The 23,928-nt window shown below is 49.7% G+C and overlaps 1 protein-coding gene across 3 annotated transcripts in view; it reads right to left on the bottom strand.

Annotated features, from left to right (window-relative positions):
• RAB11FIP3 (RAB11 family interacting protein 3) overlaps positions 1 to 23,928 on the bottom strand; it is an 80,821-nt gene that overhangs the window by 37,201 nt on the left and 19,692 nt on the right. For all 3 annotated transcript variants that reach the window (XM_072878612.1, XM_072878614.1, XM_072878613.1), the window contains exons 2-3: positions 20,872 to 20,965; positions 3,069 to 3,160 (exon numbers count right to left, since the gene is read on the bottom strand). In XM_072878612.1, coding sequence (XP_072734713.1) covers positions 3,069 to 3,160; positions 20,872 to 20,965 — 186 coding nt within the window. The remainder of the gene's footprint in view (positions 1 to 3,068; positions 3,161 to 20,871; positions 20,966 to 23,928) is intronic.

Raw genomic sequence — 23,928 nt, 5'->3', positions numbered from 1 at the left:
ACACTCGCTGAAAGACACCAAAACTGGGTACTCAGGGTTTTCCACATCTTCAGCTCTCTCTAATGACAGCCACCAGAAGAGGGGATGAGTCACCAAGAAAAGCAACCTTATTAACAAAGAGAAGACATTTTTCATTTAGACTACTTAAAGCACTTGTTTACACTTGGTTGAACAAACATTTAGTAGAAAAGCTCTCTGTCAAGGCCCTAACACTTGTAAGAGCCAAGTACTCAAACCACTGTGATTCTGTGCTGTTTAAGGGGGACCAGTGCCGATACTCCAAATCCAGCAACCACGATTACTCTCAGCACCATGGCAAATGCAGCACCACTTCTTCAGCTCGCCTTTCAAACGTCCTCTGACGTGACATGAGAGGAGAAAAGCTAGCTGCGCTCCCTCGCCCCATGGCCCTGCCAAAGCAAGAGGGGCTCGCCCGTTGTCCACCAGTTGCATTTTGGGGGCTGAGAACAAAGCTGTCATGTTAAAGAAGCTGTTGAGCTGCCTGGTGGTCCCACGTAGCGGCAAGTTTGAGAGCTGCGTGCTCGCTGTGCACCATCTTCCCAGGTCTGAAACAGGGACATTTGAGAATACAAACTGCTTTTTGGTGGTGTGGGAGGTCTACTCGGAGGAAAGGCAATGCCTTCACTTTTGGTAGGGTGCCTTCTCCCCCTCCTCTCTTCCAGATGAATCCAAGCAAGGTGGAATATGTACTGGGAAAGGCCCTTTATTCTGTTTTCTGTCTTGCGACTTCCAGAGCAGCTGCCTGCTGCACCTAACGAAGAAGGGCCTGCCAGAGCCCTCCCGCCAGCCGACAGCTCTGCCAGGCAGGGCAGCATGGTGCTCCGGTGAAAAACACTCATTTGCTGCTCTCAGCAGGTTGCTTTGTGCGATGGCTTCTCTCTTCCCCCTCCCTGAAACAGCTGAGGCTTTCCAAGGTACAGCACTACAGGACATGTGCAATAAAACGCACGTTGGGAACTCGCTGCTCAGCTAAACAAGAACAAAAAACCATGCGCCCCAAGACACCAATTTATTTTTACACTTGCAATGCTGAGCGGTATTTCTTGATCTTGTTCTCATTTGCTGAACCTCTACGAAATCCTTGCAGGCTGGAAATTATTTTGAATCATGTATCCAAGACAACAAGGGTAATTCTTCCCCGGCATATTAAACATAGATGCCGACAGAGCTCTGATCTTTAGACGATTACCCTGAATTCAGTACAAGAATCCATTTACATCTTTCTGAAAAGGCGATTTCAGGATTCATCACCTTTTTCCTTTGGGTCACCTTGTCGTTTCAAGGAAACGATGGCCCAGCAGCAGAAGTATTTCATCCCAGCGGGGCACATACCCGGCTTGTTGGTATTCCTGCCCAGAATAGCTTGCAGCACTGACAGAGCTCATCTATGTTAAATTAGCCCTTAGAAAACATCCCTGCTCTGAATCTCAGAGAAGATTGTCCCTTGACACAGGTCTGAGGAGCAACAAGCGCAAGCCCTTGCCTGCACGAGCACTGCGACGCAGACTGTCACAGCCTCTAAACCGCTCAGTCCAGCGGTTAAAAAGCACATTTGTGACCTTGTACCAGATAGAGAAAGAATATGAAAACCCATCTCCCTTCCTGCCTTCTTGTCCCCCTTCTACCCAGCTATCACGGGCTTTTATAACCATCTTTCAAAAAGGAAAAATAATCTAATATTCAACACACCCCTGAAAGCCTTCTGGGGGAGGAATCCAGGATCTCACGCTCTTAAGGCTGTGTTCATCCGAGCAGTCCTAAGGGAATAAGCGACTTGCTCAGGGTGACAGTGCAAGTCTGTTGACTTGATTGAGAACAGGAGCCAGCAAACCAGCTCAAGAGAAAACCTGTGCTTGGCTGGGAAATGGGATGATGACCTGGTCGACTGTCAAGCCTAAGTCATCAAAGTGCGAGCTTCAAGCCATCTTAAGCGATGGACCTGTGCTTCTCACTAACATGGGGAAGACCGGTTGCCCAACACCCAGTTTATCATTAGGAAACTCAAAAGAATAGCTTAAGCCTTTTATCAAGAAGTGACAAGGCCAAAATAACATATTACAGACTATACAAAGCAAAGACATATATGTGCAGGCAAATATAAAGGAGGCTGTGAGTCCCTTTGCAAGTAGCAATTTGTGTGATAAAAACATCCAGGGTACCAAGACACAAGAGTCAAAAACCTGGAGAGGAAAGTTTGGAAAAGGAAAAGCAGAAGGAAGCTATTCAGTCCCCACATGGGACTAGGGAGCCAGCTGGCCCTTTGTTCTGAAGGCACCTGCAGCACCTTCTGCTCCAAGCTGGAAGGCACGGAGCAGGAACAGAGGAAGCCTACCAAGCAAAGCCCAAAAGCCCACAAACACAGACAACAGGTCACAGTAACAGCAGCCTCCTTTCTAGCTGGCGAGAGCAGACACAGGATGCTACTGCAGTATGCTCCTGTGCTAAGGAAGACAGAAGGGAACTGAGGGATGGAGGCCATAACTTTAACAAAAGGAAAAAAAATCATGTCAGTCAAGCATCCTTGATCAAGCCCAAGAATAGAGAGAAAAACCTAAATTTTGTCTTCTGCTCTGCCTTTTACTGGCCAAACAGCACTAGGTGCCAACATCTGACCGCTCTGCCATGCCTCTCAGGTAGGCTCCCAGCTGGTACATCTCAAAATCAGGCTCAGGTTCTCCAACCTCAGAAACCCCAGCAATGAGACAAACACGACAGCAGCAGGCACCCTTCCCACATTGCTGGTGTTTCACCACAAAAAAGATCTCCCTCTTTCACCCAGGGCAACATGCTCCAGCATTCTGCGAGCTAAGACAGGACTAGCTGTGGGTTTTTGTTTTAATACCAATTTTAACTTAAACAGCACCAAATGCTTGGTACAAATTCTCTGGGTCAGTCGCCCACAGATTAAAGGATTTGTCTTTACTGCATGTTGAGCATCTCTGAGCCCTACCACAGCAAATGCTTTCTCCCCCAGCCAAACGCTCCATGCTCAAGTCTCACACCGTATACAGCTGACATTTGCGGGAGTTAACAGCACTCATACTTGCCTCAAACGTGACGAAGTCATCAAACTCATCAGGACAGGCCGGGGCTTCCTCCTCAGGGGTGTATCCCATATCATACAACTGGCTGTCAGGATCTGCAGAGGAAAATAAAAAAGAAAGAGAATCACCAAAAGGAAACACGCACCCTCAAACGAAGGCTGGCTTTGGGAGACACGACGGCAGAAGGACAAGAACTTCTTCTTGCACGCACCGGTGCCTTCAGCTTTCAGAAGGGACCTCTGCTTCCAGGCATCCCACCGCCACCTCGGGTGGAAGGCAACTGGGATGGCTGCTCCCGGGCAGAGGTCCTACGAGGCCCCTTCCTGCTCGGATGGGGCTAGCACCTGGATTCATCCCTACCCCACCATGGTCTCCATTCCTTTTCCTGGTTTCTTCCCTATCTCTGTTTCCTGCATCCTCTTATTCTTCTCCCAGAAGGCTTTAATCCTGCTGTGGGCAGGGAATACATTAGATCTATGTGTGACAGCCAACTACCATGGGAACCGCAGAGAAAGCAGGCTGCACTGAAGCTTTTATCTTCTACTGCTCCTCCCGTGGCCAGCCACATCAGGAGCCATCCTCACAGGGGGACAGGAAAATAGGAGGTTTTCAAGGAGATTTCTTAAAAAAAAAAGTGACTCCTCCCACCCCCAAACACCCATCTGCAGCAGAGTGGAGCAGCATTTCTCCGAGCCCTTCGACCGAGGAAGGGAGCGTAAATTCCCCGTGCTCCCTCAAGCAACAGCTAATGCCTGATCCAGCACACGACCTAGATCACAGGCTGGAAACACCAAATCAAGATCAGATGCTGCAGTCCCAAAATAAATAGCAGGCTCAAACCCACATGCCTTGGAGCTGCAAGCGTTGCGGCACTAGGTTTGTCTGATGTCGATAAACTTGGCCGGGCAGAGGGAGTCATTTATGTCAGTGCTCCTAGAAAAGCTCAGCAATGGTCCAGATTTGGGGAGGGACAGGCTTTCCTTTTACAGCTGCTCGAGGCAGACGATGCGAGAAGAGCTACAAAGCAGGGTCTGCTTTCTGCATCCTTCAGGCTGGTGGCTTCCCAGCAGGCTGCCAGCACAGCCAATTCAAGTGCCTCCCCAGCTCGAGTCCAAACCGAAGGGGCACATAAGTCGCATGACGCTGTGCTGCAGCCGAGCGGCAGAGCCACCCGGATGGGATCATACGTCCTCCCTCAAAGGGCATATCCCTTTTATAGTCACAGCCAGGGCTCCCGATTTGGGTCCATCTCCAGATATCAAGAAGGGCCATTTTTCATTAAGTACTAGCTTCGTACAGCTAGTACGAAGTCAAGGGATGAGGGCACAGGACAGCGTAAGAAGTCAGGCTTGCAGCAACACCCCTCCCACCCAAACACCCTCCCCAGTGCCTGTTTTAGCTGACCATTAAATGCAAACACAGTCAGGGCCCCAGGAGATACTGGAGCCACCACCCCGATGGGTACCAGCAGCCCACGGGGGTGGCAGAAGCTGAGCACGCGGCACTGAGAAACGAGCCCTCCCCTAACCTGGGTCTGGGGCTCCCAGGGGTTAAACTGTAAATCAAAACCAGGAATAAGCCAAATTGCTTTTCCAGAAACCAGCATACGACACCGTGCTCTACAGTAAGCACACGGCTTCACGGGATGAAGGGTGCTCTTGTTCACAATTTATGACTTCATTACCCCTGCTGCTCTCCCCGCTCCGGCACTGGGCAGCGGTGCTGCTATGAGCTGTGCTTCCAGCTGCTGGGGCTCCTGCATGTAACCCTGAGCAAGGCAGCGAGATGCATGTGAAAATGCTGCTGCCCAAGCACGTTGCTCAAGGCAAAGCAGCCTCAGGCCACCTCTTACTTTAACTAATGGGTTTAGCACTGAATTATCTTAAGACAGTATTCTCCCTCTCCTCAAACGTTATCCTGTCCCCACCTGCACAGCTCCACCTATGGGTCTGAGCCTACAATTGGGAAGGCTTTTCCCAATAGTTATCCCTGTCTCTACTCCAAAATTTGCAAGCCTCCTTGCTGACAGCAGGGAGGACCGAGGGGATGGGGACAGCAATCTGCTTGCTGCAAAGCCATGGGAGCACCTGAGAGTGGGTCTCACCAGGAGGAACCTCTGCCCACTTCTGAGAAAACCAAACAGTGCTCCTGAAAGGCAACCCATGTCACATCATCGAAACAGAGGAGGCAGCCAGCCACGTCTCTTCCTGACTACAGATCACAGCACGCAGGCAATGGCCACCTCCAGAGAGGTGGCTGTGATGTACATGGGAGCATCCAAAGAGCCAGATCACCTCACCGGGACACAGGCTGCAGGCACAGTGCCCCCGTCCTGAAATATAGTGCCCACGTCCCAGCACGAGCCCCGGTGACAGCTCTGCTCTCCGCAGCCTCCGAGCATGCCCTGGCACAGCACAAATGCTTCATCTGCAGCACATCTGAATCCCCAAGTCGACAGCGGCAGGACTCCAGCCAAACAGCTGGGTGCTGGGCAGCTGCCAGCGCTTCCAGCTGCCTGATCTCACACCTCTGCTGGACACAGCTGGGCAATCCAGCCAGCCTTACCGGTGCCCACCCTGCAAGGCCATCTCCAGTGCTGCTGGTGGCACCCCATGGCAGCCCTGGGAACCACAGAGTGCCCTGAAGGCAGCGGAGCCAGGCACAGGCTGCTCCCTTCTGCTTATTCCCATACCATTTATTTTCCTCCTCCTCCCAAGTACACACAGAAAAGCTTCCTGCTTTTCTACAGACACAGATAAAGACATTTATTCCGCTCCTTCCTTCCAAAGGGACTTGAAAAGGGAGGATTTACAGTCAAGTGAAGGCTTCCAGTTCTCTTCAGAAGCAGGGGTATAAAGCGTGGGCAGACAACGCACAAACAGCTCCCCAACATCAGCTGCCTCCTGTACAGCTCTTGCCCAAACTGAGTGCTCCTGGAGCCTTCCCAGCCCTTCGGGTGTTTCTTGGTGTAGGGGCAAACATGAGACTGGTTGCTCCATCTGTCTGCAGAGCACCCAGCCCAAAGAGGGGGTCTCTGCACAGGCAAGGTTTATTTTTACAGCAAGCTCCACTGTAAAAAGCAAGGAAAGACCATTTGAGAGGTCACCTGCACCCTTGCTGGTGGCACGGCCAGCAGAAGCCATGCCCAAGAGACTGCGCTCTGTGTTTCCACCTCCCCATGCTCCATGTCAGAGAGCAAAGACAAACACCACCAAAAGCAAAGGTTGACTTTTCTGCTCGATTCATTCCCTCCCCCTCTGAAAAAGCCATATGGTGCTTTGTGTATAGGGAGAGTTGCCATGGAGAGCTTGCCTGCAAGTCTTCCAGCACAATAGGCTGCACTAAGCTTTCAAATTCCTGCCCAAAAGAGCCAAAAAACCCAAGAGAGCCTTGCTGCTCCACTGGCACTCCCTATGTGAAGAGCACCATCTTCCAGGCACAGAAAGAGGCATGTGGTGGGAGCCGGAGGGCTCCGCTCGCTGTTCTCCCCCACTGCACCGTTAAGAGTGCAGGAGGATGGCCATGGCCGCCAGCAGTAGCACTGCACAACCCTGCTCCAGCGGCACATGATGGGCACAAATGCTCAGATTCCCTCCACTCTCCGCCTTGGACCTCAAAGCCAAATCCCAGCTGACATCCTACTCTCCTTCACATCCCCTTCTCCATGCCCCTCACACCATAAAGCATACTTTCACCTCTTACATTCATCCCTGATTTCACTTCACCTCTTTCCTTCCTCCTCTTTGAGAGTTGATGTGATCAGCATACTTGGAGTCGCCTCTTTCCAACATTGCTCAAAATCACAGCTTTCGCCCAGAGATGTGGATGTCATTAGGGACTGCCTTTTGTCCTCGCACCTGAGCGTCCATGACCAGCTTCTCCTGTGGTTTCATCTCTATCTGTCACTCCCACTGCTAGTCCCATTACATCCGTGCACAGCCAAAAATCTCAAAGCTAAAAATCAGGCTCCAAGAGACCCTCCAGGGAGCCCTAATGCCCAACAACCTCCCTGCAAAGAGACTATAAGCTATATGCTAGGTCTTTCTCCCAGATTAACTGCACTAATTTATTTGACTGCACTATGTGGGCAGGGTACCAGGCATCTGGATAAAGCTTTAGTTAAACTGTTGTGGCAGCACTGTTTTACCAGGGTTATGCGGCTGATGTAGAATTTACATAAGTAATTGTAACCAGTAAGACCAGGCACATGTACTATATAATCCAGTGAAGCTAAGGTGAATTTGGAAAAAAAAATATAAAAAGCAAATTAAGTCTACTATGAGGCACCTGCAGCATCCTTTAGACACCTTCTCCTATCCCTGCCTTGAAGCTTTCTGTTGCCCAGCATGCGCTCATTCAAACCCCACTGAGATCACCACCTGCCAAGCTCATCGCATCAACCACACCACTCACATGGGAGATGGAGATTTTGCCACGGGTCCAGCTCTGGCCAGTCAGCCACAGCACTTTTTCTCCCCCACATTTGATTTTCCGCAGTGCTGCCCTGTTTCTTGCTGGCTTCTGCCTCTGCACCAAATCCTGCATCTCCCTCTACTCTTAAGATGCCCTCATTCCTCCCAGAGTTTCAAAAAATCATTGTCCAAACTGCTATGTAAAGCTTCTGACAAGGACCATCTCTGTCTGAACGCATCTGCACGCTCTCCCACTGATGGAGTATTCACCCTCGCCTTTTATGCCAACTACAAGCCAAGGGCAACCTCTGTCCAGTATCCATCAAACCTCTAGAGGCACTGCCAACTCCGAGGAGCAGCACTGCCAGCAGCAGACACACAGCCAGCTGCACGGAGATTTCTCCTGGACGTGCAGGTAGAGAACAAGCAGGACAGGTCCTGGGCTCTTCGTGGGGGTAAATGCACGCTGAGCTCTTGCAGTGGCCAGAGATGCACCCTTCGCCATCTCCTTGTCCTGACAGGAGAATCGCAGAGCTTCAAGAGGGCTCCGACGTGCAATAGTAACCTGGGCTTTTCAAGAAATGCAACACAGCATAGGGCTACAGGAACAGAAGTCCCGGGGTACAGAAGGCTCCTGAAATAAGATTCTAAAAACTGCTTTCAGAAGACAGGATTTCAGTGAAAAGGCACCTTGAGTGAAGAGCTGTGGGTACAGCAGTGACACGCAGGTCAGAAACAGAGCCAGTTTTATTGGCTTCATACAGGAATGACCTAGAAAAACAGAGCCTTTCAGAAGTATTTAAGTCATCTGCCAACACACACTGTACATACTGCTGCAAGCCACAGAGCCACAAACTCAAAGTGATTCGAACAGTATGGATTATGTGCAGCTAACAGACCTGAATTATTCAGCGCAGGAATAAGGCTAGGAACCTGCATGAACGGCACAAAACAGAACAGACCCAAAAAAAGGCAAGACGAAGTTATGGCTGGCTTAAGAGGACAACTCATATAAAGCGAACTCCCTTACGGGGCAGGCTGCTTGAAAACAGGGTGGCAAAAAAGAGACAAAGCCAAGTATTAAAAAATTACAGGCATTTAGGAGGATCTTGCATCCAGAGCAAAGAGACAGAGGGGAAGCCACTGTCCAGTTCTTCCAGAGGCAGCTCAGGGTCTTGTGCTTTCACCAAAGCTCGAGCACCCATGTGTTGTTAGTCCCTGCAGGATAAAGCTAACACCAGTCCAACCATCCACCCTTTTGCTTCCCATAAGTGATCCAGGACTACGTTTATAATCCGATGCTCACGTACAAAGTGGTAGCACTGATCGGAGCTGGAAAGAGCTGCTTTCTGCTATCTGCATTTCCTGTAGCTCAACCTGCTGACCCCTCCAGAGATGAGACAACGGGCCAGGAGCACGTACTGAAGACTATAATTTTACAACAAAAATTACACAATGGAATAAGTGAGTGGCAAGCTCAGGCTCCCAAGCAGGCAGTGTCAGAATTAAGGTTGCTTACACAACCCTCATCCGAGCCCCTCTCAGCTAATGTACTTTAGCAGTCCTTCGTTTCCTGAATATCATTGCTCATGGATTGGTACTTATCACATATTCCTTTTGATCCTCTTTATACAGTGCAGGCCCTCAAGCTTTGTTTAGACATACCATCTAAAGGCATAATAAAAAGAATTAACTTCATGGTATCCAAGCACTTTGCAAGCATAAGTCTAGCTGCCTTCAATTCATCTCAAAGACCAGGTAAACACTGCTGCCTCCGCTGCAGCGATGGACCAGAGACAAGAAGCCACCACTCACATATGTGGGATTTGGTATTGAGTTTAACATGTGTCCTCGTTTTTAATTCTCAGCAATCTGAGCTGTCTTTTCAGTGTGTGCTAGTCATCAAGACCAGCTCAAATTCCTCCAGACTTGTGTCAGCCTGGAACAAAGGCTCACTGCTGGAGGTGTGGAAAATGAGGAGCAGGCTTGTGGCCACCAGCAAATGGTTCAGAGCCACTTCATGACATACCAGCAGAAAAGGCTGAGACTGAGCCTCCAAAATAGCACAAGCTTCCCTGGTGAGGAGAGCTCCTGATGTCCTCCATCTCCTTCACTCTAGCTTCTACTTCCAACAACTCTATATTTCAGGAAACAAAGCTGGATTTGCAGCCAACAGCTTTATTCCCTGTTCTGTGAAGAGAATGAGGCAGGACCTCTTTCAAGGGTACATGCAACTATGCAAAGAGAAGGTCCTAATTTAGCTTCCCAGGGCACACTCAATGTAGATGCAACCTCTGGGACATCCAGCAGCTGGTCTCTTGTCAAGTGCCTAAGTACATGCAAGTGGAAACTCTTCTAGATGCTCCACATCCAGCCTGATTTGGGCAGGAGCACACAGAAGACAAGTGGCACCTCTTAGACATGAGGGACCCGCCAGCAAAATAAAAGTAAAGAGAACCCTGGCTCAGAAGCCCAGATGCATCAGAGCTTTTGACATATCAGATGACATAGGCAAAGCCAAAGATGTTTCTCAGCCCACTCAGAGGCCACGCACATCAGCTGGGGCAGTGGCTGGAGGGCACCGTCCCACCATGAAGCACTTCAGCCCTCCACACCGGCTCCAGCTCAAAGCTCCCACATGGAGAAATCAAGATAGCAGTTAAAACCAGTTCAATCCTCCCCAGCTCATAGCTTCCAACCTTGTGCCTGAGAAATGCTTGCAATGTACTTACCTTCAAGCACAGCTAAATACCGTTACCAACGCAGTGCCTGGTTGCAAAACCATTAGTAAAAACTAAATACAGTTATTTATGAAGTGGGCAAGTCTGAGATCAGAGGCTAGGTCTCAATCAGAACTCAGCCTGAGTTTGGGGGGGAAATTGGGGAAATAAAATACATAAGAGGAGACATGAAACTACACGTCCAGGGAGAATTCTACCCAATGTGGCATTTCACAGTTCTGAGCCATCTCTTAGAAGCGATGGTTGTGTTGCTCAAAAACGTCCTGTCTGTTACAGTGAGTGTCAAGCAGCCAGTTTGTCCTCCTGCTGCTGGCCATAGTAGAGCAGTTTGGAGCCCCTGTCCTCCAAAGTCCCTTGAAAGTTACATAGATTAAAAGGAAAACGCTCCTTAAAGCTCACGATTGAATACCCTTCCCTTTTTCTCCCCCCACCTCTCAACATTGCCAAAAAATCCCTTCTGAAATGAACCAAACTGTGTCCCAAGCATCACTGGAGAAGAGGGGAGCTGTACTGTAAAAACTGCTTTTGCTCAAACTGGCTTCTGTAAAATAAAATATTGCCCAGAGAAAAACAAGGTAAGGGAGGAGGGTCCTATAAGCTTGGGTTTTAGTCTTTTTTCCAGCATAAGATTCCCCAAAGTGAGGAGGATGGCGTCAGAGACATCGCACCGGCTGACAACCCTTCCTTCCTGCCGTTATTGAGAGAATGCAGACAAACAGGTGACTGAATGCAGCATCCAGAAACCACAAACTACGCAATGCAGACACCAGCAGGGATCACCGGTGCTTCATTCAAAGCTAGTTGAATTACTAGGGAAATAAACTTTTAATAAACCTCATTTGGACTGTTTTCAAAGGTTTTGGTAACATTTCGTTGGCTGGAAGAAAATCCACCACCGTTATTTGTGCCTGACCATTCTCTTGCAGGTGGAAGGGAGACAGTTGAGAAACACGACTATTGGAAGCGTTAGACCTTTTCAACCCAGACTACAAGATCTTTGGGAAGGGAACCCAGGGGCTGAGAGGTTACAAACATGATGTTGCCCAGTTCCTACCGCCTCAACAGGAGCGTTTTTATTAGAAGTTGTTGCATTATCTCTGCCGACCTCTCTCTAAGTATAGACTGCATTAATAAAACCCCATGCAAAACAAAAAAGGCTTCAAAAACAAACAAGTGGAGAAGCGATGGGAGAACGTGAGTCGCCGACTCAGTGCAGCTCTGCTCTCAAAGTTGCAAGAGCAGCACGGGAGCAAAGCTGCTCTGCCGTGCACACGTCGGGCTGCAACGGGCAACAGTGGTCCTTCACTGTCGTCCTCTGAATCTCTAATTGGCAAATTCAGCACTGGTCACCTCGTTAGCAGGAGTCTTTCCTATCTGAAGCAGAAATAAGCTGTGCAGTGGCTAAACAGATTTACAGGAGCAATCAAACTGTATGCACTTGGAAAAGATGATCATCGAGGAGAAAGACATCTGAGGGACACACGCACCAACCCAGGAGGTGCCATGGCTTGGTACAGGCAGGACAGGATCGAGATGAAGAAGTGAGCCGTGGTTAGTCAGCACACCAGGGAAAGGTCTCTCTCGACGCGGGGGACGCGCTGCCCACCGGAGCCAGCCCGCCTGCTGCTCACCCATCACAGCCCAACTCAGCAGCTCTGCAATTAGGACCAATTTCCCCAGCAAAGCCACATCACACGCAGCCTCTCCTGTCTAAGAGCGAGACCAGGAAACACTCAGAAGAAACAAGCTTTTGCCACATCAACTTGTCAAGGCGTCACAAGGGTACACTCACCGCACAGTCACAAGCCTCCAGGCCGTGACAGAGCCGATCAGGGCTCTCAGAGGAGCAGAAGTCATAGGTGAGTAATTATCCCTCCATTAATAACACCAGATTGACTGGATTCCTAACAAGAAATGGTCTGACAGCTCTGGCTTGCCTGCTGGTGCACAGGCAGGACGGTGGGCTACTTACTTTCCTTTACCTAAGCTTGGGAAGCCAACCCTACCTGATCCCTGGCCAGACAGTTCTGGTGAGGACGGAGGAGACGTGCCCCAGCTTCCTGGGTCGAGCCGAGCATTAACAATCCCTCACTCCAGAGCTAACACCCAAACCTGAGAAATCAAAACAGGCAGGACCGAAACCACCACCACCACCCACCTGGAGCCACCAGCCCAGCCTCCTCCCACGCACTCCCCAAACCACAGGCTAGCCCAGCCTCCCAAAAGTATTAGCAGCAACAGATGTGGAACAAAACAGCATACTCCCGACACAGAAAATAAAACATATGATGGCGAAATACTGAGACAACAGATGGATGATGAGAAATGTCTATTTTCTAACAGAAGTTGCCTTTGTTTTCCTTTTAGTCATCACCTCCATAGGAGAGAGTGCGCTAAGAATCACCCCGAGGCTCTAATGAAACACTGCTCTCCATTTTTATATTGACCGTCTCCCCAAGAAAACAGGGAGTCCCTGCAGTGTTTTTTCTTCTCCTTTGCCAGAGAAATTAGTTTTCTTTAGGTGCCAAACTTAGGCCTTTCTTTTGCAATTTAAACTCACCCCAGCTTGCCTTTATCAGGCCTGGGTTATGGTCCGAGGGCCTAAGCAGCCACCCCACGTTTCCTTTACTGGTATTTCATGAGGACACAGGGAAGTCCCTGGTCAGCCCCCCCACCCCGTAATTTACTGCGATTCACAAGAAATCTGGCTACGCAGTAGTGCTTTCCCCTCACCAGGAGCTGTGTGCAAATGTGATGCTGCGGGCATTTAACCCCAGGTCAGCTGCTTGCCGCAGTAAGCGAGGGGCGGCTTCGCCATGAACTAGATTTCCCTCAGACTGCGTGTGTATTTTGGACCTGCAGCCTGTTACAATCCATGACGGTGACGGGATGCAACAAGATTTCTCTGGCATATGCCTCAAAATATTCATAAAGAAAGAATTCTCAAAATGGGAGCGATGCTCGTGCCAATCTCCCGTTCCCCGGGACCCCGAGGGCTGCTGAGCCTTAGCAGCACTTCTACGGCAGCACATTTGAGTAATTCCCCGCCGTTCTATCCCAGAGCTGCCAGGAGGCCTACGGACACAGTTTCTACAACACTTCTGCGCTTCTCCCGAAAGTAGGTCAATGCAGTATGTCATCTGCCAGGCTGTTTTTGGGAAGACGCGCTCCCTGCTCAGGCATGGCGCGCATCGAGCAGGCCAGCCTCAGCCCTGATGTAACCCTTCACCCAGCTGCCAAGCTACAAAAATGAATAAACCCAATTGTTTACGTAAATTAAAAGAGAATTGCAAACCACAAAAAGCCATGGTGAGCCAGAAGTGCCCCCCCCCCCGCCCCCATCACCATCCAAGTCCCTTCCCTAGTGTATTATAGCAGAAATAAATAGTGACTTAAAAGAGCTTGACGGCAATGTGGGCTGTTCGGTTCTGCTCACCACTGCTCCAAAGCTCGGCAGCAGGACAGGTTTCACAGCTGAGGAGCATCTCCTCGCTCCCTGCCTCCCCAGCCACTGCTCCTGCTTTGAAGGGGAACAAGCAGTTACCCATGCTCATCCAGATCTCCTGCTTACACTAATGCGGGGAAAGTCTGTAGTCGGAGTTAACCTTGTTGAATCCTGGCAGGTGCACGACTGGAGAGAAACAGTTTCGCAGGTGGTGTTTTTGTTCCTGGTTTTGCTTTTAAGAAGTAAATATCCTTCCTCCCAGTTGAGCCAGTTTGGAGTTATCCTTTCCAGTGTGAAAGTATTCCAAAACAGAGGATAAGCATGTGCGTCAGGAGTGCCATGCACTGACCTCCCACCTCTCCGCTGTTATCACGGAGGAAGCAGAGCTGCTCCCTGCCCCGCACCGGCTGTGGGCAAGCCAAGGAGCATCCTCGCCCTCCAGCCACGCAGGCTGCGGTTCGCTCAGCGGCAGCAATGCAGGAGCCACAGCGGGGGTACAAGCAGCTATTAAAAACAAGCATGGAGAACAAAGCTACATTTGCAAAGGTAGGCGTCCCCTTGTTTCAAGAGGATCTGGCGGCAGGCATCCCAGAGAGCATCCCTCTCTTTGAGGCTGGGCTAGCAGCTGCCTACGCTGTACAACATTTTGGGGCTCCTGGGAGCAGAAAACTGACTTTTCTTCTCCAAAGACAACCGTGTGATGTGGGCTGGAGGAAGAGAGCAAACACCCCAGTGCCACCTGCCCTGAGGCCTTCTCCTGTGTCATCCCCTCACTTAGGAACAGCTTCTAGGGATGAAAGTTGGGCTGGCCTCACACCTGCTCAGTTCTTAATCTATTTGTGCCTTCATGAGGAGGACCTCCGTCCCACCCCTATCCCCCTCACACCCTGAGCCCCAGCCCTTCACAGGAGAGTGCCTCTGGGCCCCCAGATACACCTGACCCTCTCCTGATAGAGATGCCTCTGCAGGAGAGGGATGGAGAGAGACCTCAGGCTATTTTGACCACAGGACACCACCAAAGCAGCTCACCTCCATCACAGACTAGCACATATACTCCTAATTCCCCATCCCCTGCGAGCGGGGAGAGTTACACAAACTCAATAGACAACCCTCACACGTTTTCATGGGCAGGCCCAGTGGTTTCCAAGACAAGTGTTTAAGTACCACTATTTCAATAGAAAGACCAAGTTCAGTACTTCCAAGAAAGGCTTGGCTGCTTCTGTCCCTAGCAGAAAGGGTCACGGACAACAAGCACATGGACTCCAAACTTAACAAGCACAGTAATGGTGCTACAAGCATCCCTCTGCACTACAGGGATGAGGAATTCTCTCATCTACAAAGAACAGCACTACAAAGAACACCAAGGGATTTTTTTTTTTTCCAAGTATACATATAAATTTTAAAACGGCATTTAAGTCTTCACTCCTTTCGGGGGGGCAGTACATATAGTACATATGTATATATATGCCAGAGCAGAGCAAGATGCAATGCAAAAAATTGCAGAAGACATAATTAGAGCAATTTTGATTTTATTCTTGCTCATGAATCAATCTTGATTTCCCATTCACGGCAGCCCCTATTCCCTGAACAACAGCTGTACACAAAGAGGCATCTGTCCTACCTTCAGCCATCAAATGAGCTGTCTCCCTAATCAGTGATGGTTTAGCCAGGGTCAGGAACAGGCAAGATCAGCGGGAAAGTCTTCACTGCAGCAATGCTGCATGAATAAAGAGATCAGCAGATCTGATGACAACGTAGGAAGTGCTCATACCAGCGCCAGATACTCACCGAGTTTAGTCAAACGTGCACACAAGCTCTCCTTCCATCTGCTAAGCTTCAGTGAAGACTTTCCTTTTAAAAAGAAAACACCTTGAATATTAAATTGGGCCTGGGTACTCCCACTGAGAAAGCATGCTTAGATGTCAGCAGTAGCCTGTTGCAAATACTGCCGTATTTCCAGCATCAATCTGGAAGAGAGACCACTGAAGATGCACAAACACAGCCTCAGAAATAATTACTGGATTGGGAGTGTGTAAGGGAACGTAAGCTTTGGCTTCTGGAATTATCCCTGTGCAAGGAAAGTTTTCATTTTGCGTAGCAAAAGCCATCTGCAATGCAGATCCTACAGAGGGAAAAAAAACTACACACAAACCAAACAGCGGTTTACTTTACCAGACAGAGCCAGATATCCAACACGCTCTGCACCTTCAAACGCTCTGCAGAGCCAGAGCAGATCCATGTCACCAGGGCAGCAGCCAGCCTGGCTCTCCAGAAATTAATTCAGAGCCACCGTGTGCTATCTAGCAGGCTCACACAAGCTCTAAGTGGTTCACGGGCACCCAGAGCCGTGATCTCAGAGACATCATCTAAGCACTATCAGATCCAGAGGCGTCTCTGAGACACCAGATCAGCAATGAGCAGTGCAGCCGCGGGAGCGGGGAGCATTGCTGCTCCGCTGGCAGCAAGGCTGCCGAGCACAACCTGCACGTGGGGTGAGCAACACAGGGATAATTACTCAGATCTGGTTTTGAGAACGACGTGCAGTTCTCTATAAGCTTTTAAGACGTTAATGCTCACAGCCTTCATCCCAGGGGAGGGCTGGGTATATGCTTTTCTTTCAGGAAATTCCCAAATCGGTATTCAGCTACCAGGAGCACACCAACCATTTTGGGACATGAAATGCCAGTTGCAGGAACTGCAGCCTCTGCTCCAAGGATACACCCATCGAAATCCTCCCAGGGCTGCTCTCGGGAACCGAGCGATGCAGCCCCACAAAGACTCCGACCGACTCGAGTTCGCACTGCTGCCAGTTCCAATTAGCAGTGGCACAGCGCTTCTACACAGGCTTTTTGCAGCAGCCTGCCTGCGCGCTGCCAAAGCAAGCCAGCCAGCCCAGCCGAAGCCCTGACCGCTGGCCAGCCCTTTATTTGCTATTCAGCACCCTGCCCTGCACCCGCCCCAGCCCTGCCTTGCTCTGCAGCTCCGCGCTTTTCCCTTCCAGCCTGTCGTTTGGAAACCTGTCAAATGCCTTGGGTAAGCTGAACACACTCCTCCTGCTGAACGCTTCTTATTCAACCCCACAGGGGTATCTCCACTGAGCTGCGGCTCGTCCGTTTGGCACGGCAGCCGACTCCTGAACCAGCTACCCCCCGAAGCTGGCAGTGCCAGGGGTCTCCCCCAGTCCTGCTCCCCGCTCGCTCCTGCCAGCGGCCTGCCGTCCCTGCAAACAGGAACTCAGTTATAGCTTCCAGGTTTGGGTGTTGGCTCTGGAGCTGGATTTTCCATCTTCCCAAATCCAAAGAGCTTTTAGTTGAAGCATTTGAAAAAGGATTTGACTACTTCCATCCTCAGGCCCTCCCCTGAGCTCATGAACACATCTATTTCTCAGTGGATGCACCGTCTGTTCTCGATGCACAGGGGCCCCTTTGTTCAGGGATCAGAAGCCAAGGCAGAAGGGATGGACGAGGCTGTGAGCTCCAGGGACGCACCTTCCCCTGCCTGTCACAGCACGCATTTGAACTGACACCAACAGCAATCCCCCCGCATGCAGGAGGGTACCTGCACAGAGCCATTCCCAGCAGGCTTTTCTTTGGGAGACAGATGTTACAGATGTTTCAGTTCAGAGCACGTGCATGAATTATGCGACCTGTTCATTACTGCTTTTGAGTTTGAGTAAGAACATTTGAGTAAGAGCATTGGTCTGCTACAAAGAGGAGACATTAAATATGTCCTCCTAGATGCAGAGGCCTCTAGAAAAAACAGGTGTCTGAAGCTTAAAGGGTTCTTAAGTACCCTGACAAAGAGAGGAATCTGCTTGTGAGCACAACCCTTGTTGTTTGTTTGCATCCAGCTGTGTCTGATACTACCCAGATTTTGTGTTTGCCAGCTAACTGCCCCTCCAGCAGCTCCTGCATCCAACACACAGCAGACTAGCATTGCTCTTTGGTCTAGGCATCTTGGCTTTAAATCATAGACTTCATCTCACTACCCTCTGTGCCATGGCCAGCTCCTTGCCGTACAGATAGACAGAGACCTTACTCGTGGTCCATGTTTTCTAAGTGGCTTGCATACAATGCCTCATACCTGGTTCTTACAGAGAAGATCCCCCATGAGCTGTAGCTTCTGAGCACGATGAATGCAGCAGTCACACTGGCTCCCCATTTCTTTTCCCCTGCAGACTAGAAAGATGTCCCGTTGGATCTCACTGTTGGTAGCCAGGTGCACCAGGTTTTCCTCTGGCTGTGGATTCCCCAGGCATTATACACCTTATCTGGCTTCTTTAAGCATGCTCTATTACACACTCTCCTCTTTCACATCAGTAACATTACTGCCTCCACTATATAATCAGGTTCTCAAGTTTTACAATACAAGGCCCTAAAATTCTACTTTTCAGAGTTATTTATCATCCCTGGCTCACCACCAACATTTGTTCCACAGTTTCCCCTTCTGCTTTGCTATTGACATGTTGCAGGACAGGAGAGTCGTCCGGGCACCGTTCACACAAACTTTAAAAGCAGGCAAACCACACGCTTCAGGGAGTGGGGGGAGGACAAGGGTGTCCCAGCAGCCACACCACCCCACGAGCAAGAAGGGCTGAGACACAGCAGGTTGTGAGGAGCTGAATCTGTCCCAGCAGTGTCTCTGAGCTGCCTCCCCGTGCCCGAGGCCGGGCAGACCCCCACGGTCCCCGTGCCAGCCTGCTCCTGATGAACGCTCGGAGCTGGGCCTGAGAACTGAGCCCAAGCGCCTGAGAGCCACAGGCTCACCATCTCCCGCAAAGGTGAGACCCCAGGGACCCTCCGGACTCCACCACCACCGCAGCACTCTAATGGCAATCATATATACATGCAGCAGGCACAGATATATACACACATGATGACCACATTTTCATCTTAAGTCTTCTCTTTGGGAAGGGTAGAAGATAAGGCAGCCACAACAGGCTAAAGACTCTCCTTACAGTCTCAAATGCAGCTTCTGTAGCATGCAAGTCACTTTGCTCTTCCTCCCCGCCAGTCAACATTACCTGGCCAGACACAAGGTTACAGTGGCAGAGAGACCAGAATTGTTTCACAGCAGCGGAGAGATGGCACTGTGGCTTTCACTGCTGTCTGAGTGATTAAATGGTGCCTTGCTCTGCACTGAAGGCAGAGGCAAGTTTGAGGAGTCCTAGATCAGCATGTTCCTCAGCCAGTCGGAACATACCTCAAACAGCTGGCACAGGAATAGGACCGAGGAGTTTAGTATCATCCCTGGACGTAAAGGCCAACTGAACACGAAAGCAGTTGTAAGGAAAGCAGCCGACTATGCAAGTTTTGCTGGTTTTGTAACCGCACCTTCAGTTTGCCAAGTTAGACCATAAGAGCTTGAGTAAAATCACAGCTATTCTCCTACAGAGAGTCTCCAAGAGAGGGCGGAGAGGGAAAGTAGAGCATCTTCAGAAATAAACCCTCACCTAACGTTAAGACAGGCATTGCAAGGTACGAGCTTACATCAAGTCTCACTTCAGTGACTGACCAAAGAACTACAGAGTACCAGGAAATGCAACAGAACTATCTCTGGCTAAAAATAGGCCAAGCTAATTAACAAAACCTCGTTAAAAGGGACACCCAGCAGCAAGCATAACCTCTTCTTTCTTTACAAAGGGATGATCAATATTGACCGTCTCAGCAGCAGCAGCAATCCTCAAGATCACTTCAACGTGAGCAACTGCTCAGCTGGTAAGACTCAAAGAAACTCTCTCTGTACCCTGTCCTGGGTTTCTTTTATAGCCGTTTAATGCTGTGCAACATTAGAGAGCTCTGCCTTTCTTAGCCACTGTAATAAATACATATCAATCTCTTTCAAGTTCAGTAAATAGGGATCCTAAAAGCTTTGTCTGGATCTGCTTTTTTCCATTCAATTAATATAACACAATACCAGAGCACTGAATTATTGAAGAGAAATACAAGCCAGAGCATTCATAAACATGCTCTGCTCCAATAGCAATTTATTACAAATTAATAGAATGCTGCGTTTCCTCCTGCATCACGAGAACTGGGAATCAGCTACACTGTCAAGCTATGCTAGCCACGAAAACTTCGGAGCTGCCATAAAACACTACAATCCTGAGCACAAATAAGCTGGGAGTGGGAGGGGGAAGCAGAAGGAGGGATGGACAACCAACAGAGACAGAAGTCAATTCTACTTTGAGGGTTTTCTACTCATGAAACAACATGGGTTGTATAGGAATAATTCATCTTTTCACATCTTTGCTTGTGTCAAAAGCATGCTCAGTGTGCAGGGCTGACAACATGGTGCACGTTCATTGCTGCATGAAAGCAACACTTAAGTTTAAGATAAGCATTGCTGTGAACAGAATTGATTAATGCGCAAGTATGATAATTCATATTTGCACATTTAAAGTTACATCTGCTCAGCAGGAGGCGTCCAGTATTTTTCACACCCTGCCCTTAACAACATGCTTGCCCCAAAATGGCCCTCTAACACTCATATACTAGAGATGAATCCCAAATTGAAAAAAACAACATCTTTTCTTCAGCAAAGAAGTTCAAATGCCAACCAGCCAGAAAGATACTTCGCATTTCACCAAGCTATTGCTCTGGAAGTACTCGCAACAAGCCCATCAAGAGCAACATGGGGATTGTCACAGGCCTGTTTTGGGGGTCTGTTTAAAGACTACCTACCAGTCAGTGAGTTCAAAGCTCTTGTTTAATGTGCTTCTTGCTAGAAATCATCTGAGCATGTTGATCCTCCACATAGTTGGAGTGAAGGCAAACGCATTAGTGCCCAGCGTTCGGAAGACGTTACACTCTGCAGCAGACAGACAGACACCTCCAGCGGTGCATCAGCCAAGAGTCGCTCCTCTGTCAGAGCGGCAAAACCCCACAAAACCACAGGTGAGAGCAGACACCAAACCAGAAGGGATTGTCCCTCCACGGCTTTTCTGTTTCCAGCATACACTAGGAAGGAAATTTCCTGATAAACAGGAAAACATGCAACCACCACCACAACTGCTGTACCATCTTTTCCAACTCAATTATTAAAAGCACCCAACCTCTCCCCCTTCCCCTCCACCCAACACAGAGTAGTGACTTTCAGAAAACCAAACCCCATTTGTTTTCACCAAGCAACTTCTCAGCTCAGTTAACCCCTGTGGCACTAAATTTGGTGTCTCCCTGTCCTCCCTCGCAGCACAGCAGCAAACTCACCTCCATTTTTGATAGCTCTGATCCCCCGGTGGAAATCTTCAAAGCTGATGACTCCAAGTCCGCTCGGATCGAGGTACTTTGTTAGGTCCTTTACCTGCAACCACAAAAGCAGTGTTACCCAGAGCCCTTTGGGGAAACAGTATTTTCCACCAGAGAAGCATCTTGTAACAAATTTTAGCTCCTTACAAGACAAAGATTTGAGCTAATGGCAGTGAATTTCTTAAACTGACACCAAACTGTGGCCATCCTCCTTGAATGGAACATAAGCAATCAGTACCAAAGGGTTAATCAGTACTTGGCTGGTGCTGAAACTATTGCTTCGTTTTGAAACATAGGATAGGGCAGTGTTCCTTGCAATGTGGTCCTTCTCTGCCAGGGATTTGTTTATTTTTACGTTTTTTAAAGAGGTCCTATCTTAATTGGGGAAACTCAGTAATAGGCTGCCCAGTAGGAGGGCCCAATTAAGAGGATTCAGTGATAATGAACTGCTCCATGTTACAAATTTAGGCCATATAATTGAAACATTTTCACAATTAGACAATGCCCAAGGGGGAAGGAATCACGTCAGCTAGCGAGGATTAGGATGCGGGTGCCAGAGCCGGCACACACGTGGAGCAGGCACAGACCCGGCGAGGATGATCTGGGCACTTCAAACAGAACAGGCTGCAGTTTGAGGGCAAAACCACAGTCATTCCTCATGGTCCGAACAAAGCCTTCAAAAAGGTGCATTTGGTTCCCTCCTTCCAGGCTGCCACAAGCCTGCCCTTCAGAAAACCCTTTACACCACCGATGCTTTTCAAGCTGAGACAACCAGACATTTTTTCTGCTTTGAAACAAACACGCAGACCCTCATTTTAAAAGATACTGAGGCACCTTCCTGTATTTTAGAGCCACATCCTTCAGCTGAGGAACAAGCCCAGGAGGAAGCAGGGTGTAAGAGGTGGAAGAAGGAATTGCACCATTAGCTCCGTACTCAAAAGCTGCCCGCGCCCTGCGAAACACATTGGCCTCGCCGCCTCCTCCTGCTCCTCCTTCCTCCTGACACACAGGAGGAAGCCTTCAGGCAGTCTGCAGCGCTGGATTTGTTCGGCTCTCATGAGCACAACCGGTTGCCTTTTGACTCGCTCGGGCAATCTCTCCGTTTTGGTTTGTTCTTGGGGAAAAAGGATGGTGAATCACCAAACCTCTCCTGCCACGGAAGGAAACCTCGCATCTAAAAGGAGACTTAACGTCTGACCGTGCGGAGGACAACCGAGCCCAGCCGTGGTGCTCAGAGCTGCCGGACTCATTACGCATCAGCAGGGGGGTTTGTTTGCTTTCTTTTTGTTTTGTTCGTCTTAAATCCAGGTTCATGTTTATACAGGAAAATCACATCTGCGACACGCTCAGAGCTGTTCACCCACATGTCCGTGCGGTTTCTAACACGTTTGGGGGAGGCAGGAGAAGTCTCTGCTTTGGACACCCCACCTCCCCGCAACAGCGGCGAGCACACTGCCGGCACGGGGGAAACCACAGGGCTGAGACCATAAAAACACTCGGCTGTGGCTCTATCACGAGATCAACCCCCAAGCCCCAGCACGGCACAGGCTTGCCCGCCTGCCGGCTTACTCCATCGTGAACGGGGAGAAGATAACACAAGCACCTCTTCCAGTTTTCTGGGAATTTTTTCGGTAGACAGATAACAAAACTGCTGAACTCACATGGCACACTGACTTGGATGAGTCAGGCTTCTTGTACATTAAACAAAAGTATTTTAGACTAATAAAAACAACTCTCAGGAATGTGTCGGTTCCAGTTAATGCATCTGGCAGCTTCTTTGAGTTCAAAAGCTGTAGCTTAATTTGTTATCTGTGTATATAGATAACAGAAATGCAAGTGACATTTAATCCGACTTGATAAGCCTGTAAGTGATTATCATGACACACTCTAAAGCATAGTTTCTGTAAAGATGCAGCCGTGATGGCCCATGGGACAGGCCAGGCAGGGCTGCTCACAGCGCTGCTGCAGTGCGGGCAGCTTCTCAGGACCAAGGAGGGTTTCAAGCCCTCGTGCCAATACCCCAGCAAGGCACCTCTCCCACGCCGGTGCTTGTGCAAGAGAGACAGAGAAGCCGGACAAGTATTTTGTTTATGCAAAAGAGCCACCTATGTATTTAAAATAAGCTGTGGGCAGGGGGAAATGAGTGGAAGTGTTTCTTAAAAGTTCACAACCCTGACATTAGGGATGCAAACAAAAGCCATGCAACTGATGAAGCTCAAGCCCACGGTAGTATGTGCTGATCCAAACCCACCTGTATTTGCCAACCAGGCTTAAAAGGAACTCTGACCATTAAATAACTGATCAAGACAATGCTCCCATCACCAGACTGAGTGAGAGTGGCCACTGACACTAAGAGCAGCTGACAACAGGCAGAGGACAAGAACATCATCAGTGCCTGCCTGGTCCCCCCCAGCCCCTGCGAGATGTTGCCCAGGGAGAGCAGAGGCTGCTTCCTGTGGGCCAGCACCCAGCATCTCCCAGCACCCCCCAGCACCCACAGCGACGGAGCCGGGGATGCTCAGGGGGACACCCCTACCCAGGCCCTTCACTGCCCACAGGTGTCCGAACCTGCCTCTGCCACCCCTGGGGCTGCAAGCTCCAGAAGCTCACTACCTGCTCTGTACAGGAACATCATCTTTTAACTCTTCTGCACCCATTTTCTGCTATTTCATCAACTGCCTCCCAGTCCTACCACCGCAACACATGGTAAGGTGCAAGTGTGATGCCCCTGGACCACACTCTCCTCTCCGAGGGGTCCCAGCGTGCCCACCCTTCCCTCACAAGGCAGCTGCTCCAGCCCCTTGGCCATTCACATCACGTTTCCTGTTCCCTCTCCAGCCCCCCCATCCTTTTTGGAGATGAAGGCCAGAACTCCACACACTATTCGAGAAAGGGTACATCAAGATCTTGACCAGTGCCAAACAGGTCCTTGGCGTTACTCTGATACACCTCCCCCTCCCCCAAGGCCACCCTCTTGTTCACACCCGGGACGTCACGGCACTGAGCCACCCGCATCGG

The sequence above is a fragment of the Ciconia boyciana genome, chromosome 13 (assembly GCF_034638445.1).
Source record: "Ciconia boyciana chromosome 13, ASM3463844v1, whole genome shotgun sequence".
NCBI classification, from domain to species: Eukaryota; Metazoa; Chordata; class Aves; order Ciconiiformes; family Ciconiidae; genus Ciconia; species Ciconia boyciana.
The sequence above is the reverse complement of the archived record's forward strand: the minus strand, read 5'-3'. Positions and strand labels throughout refer to the sequence as shown.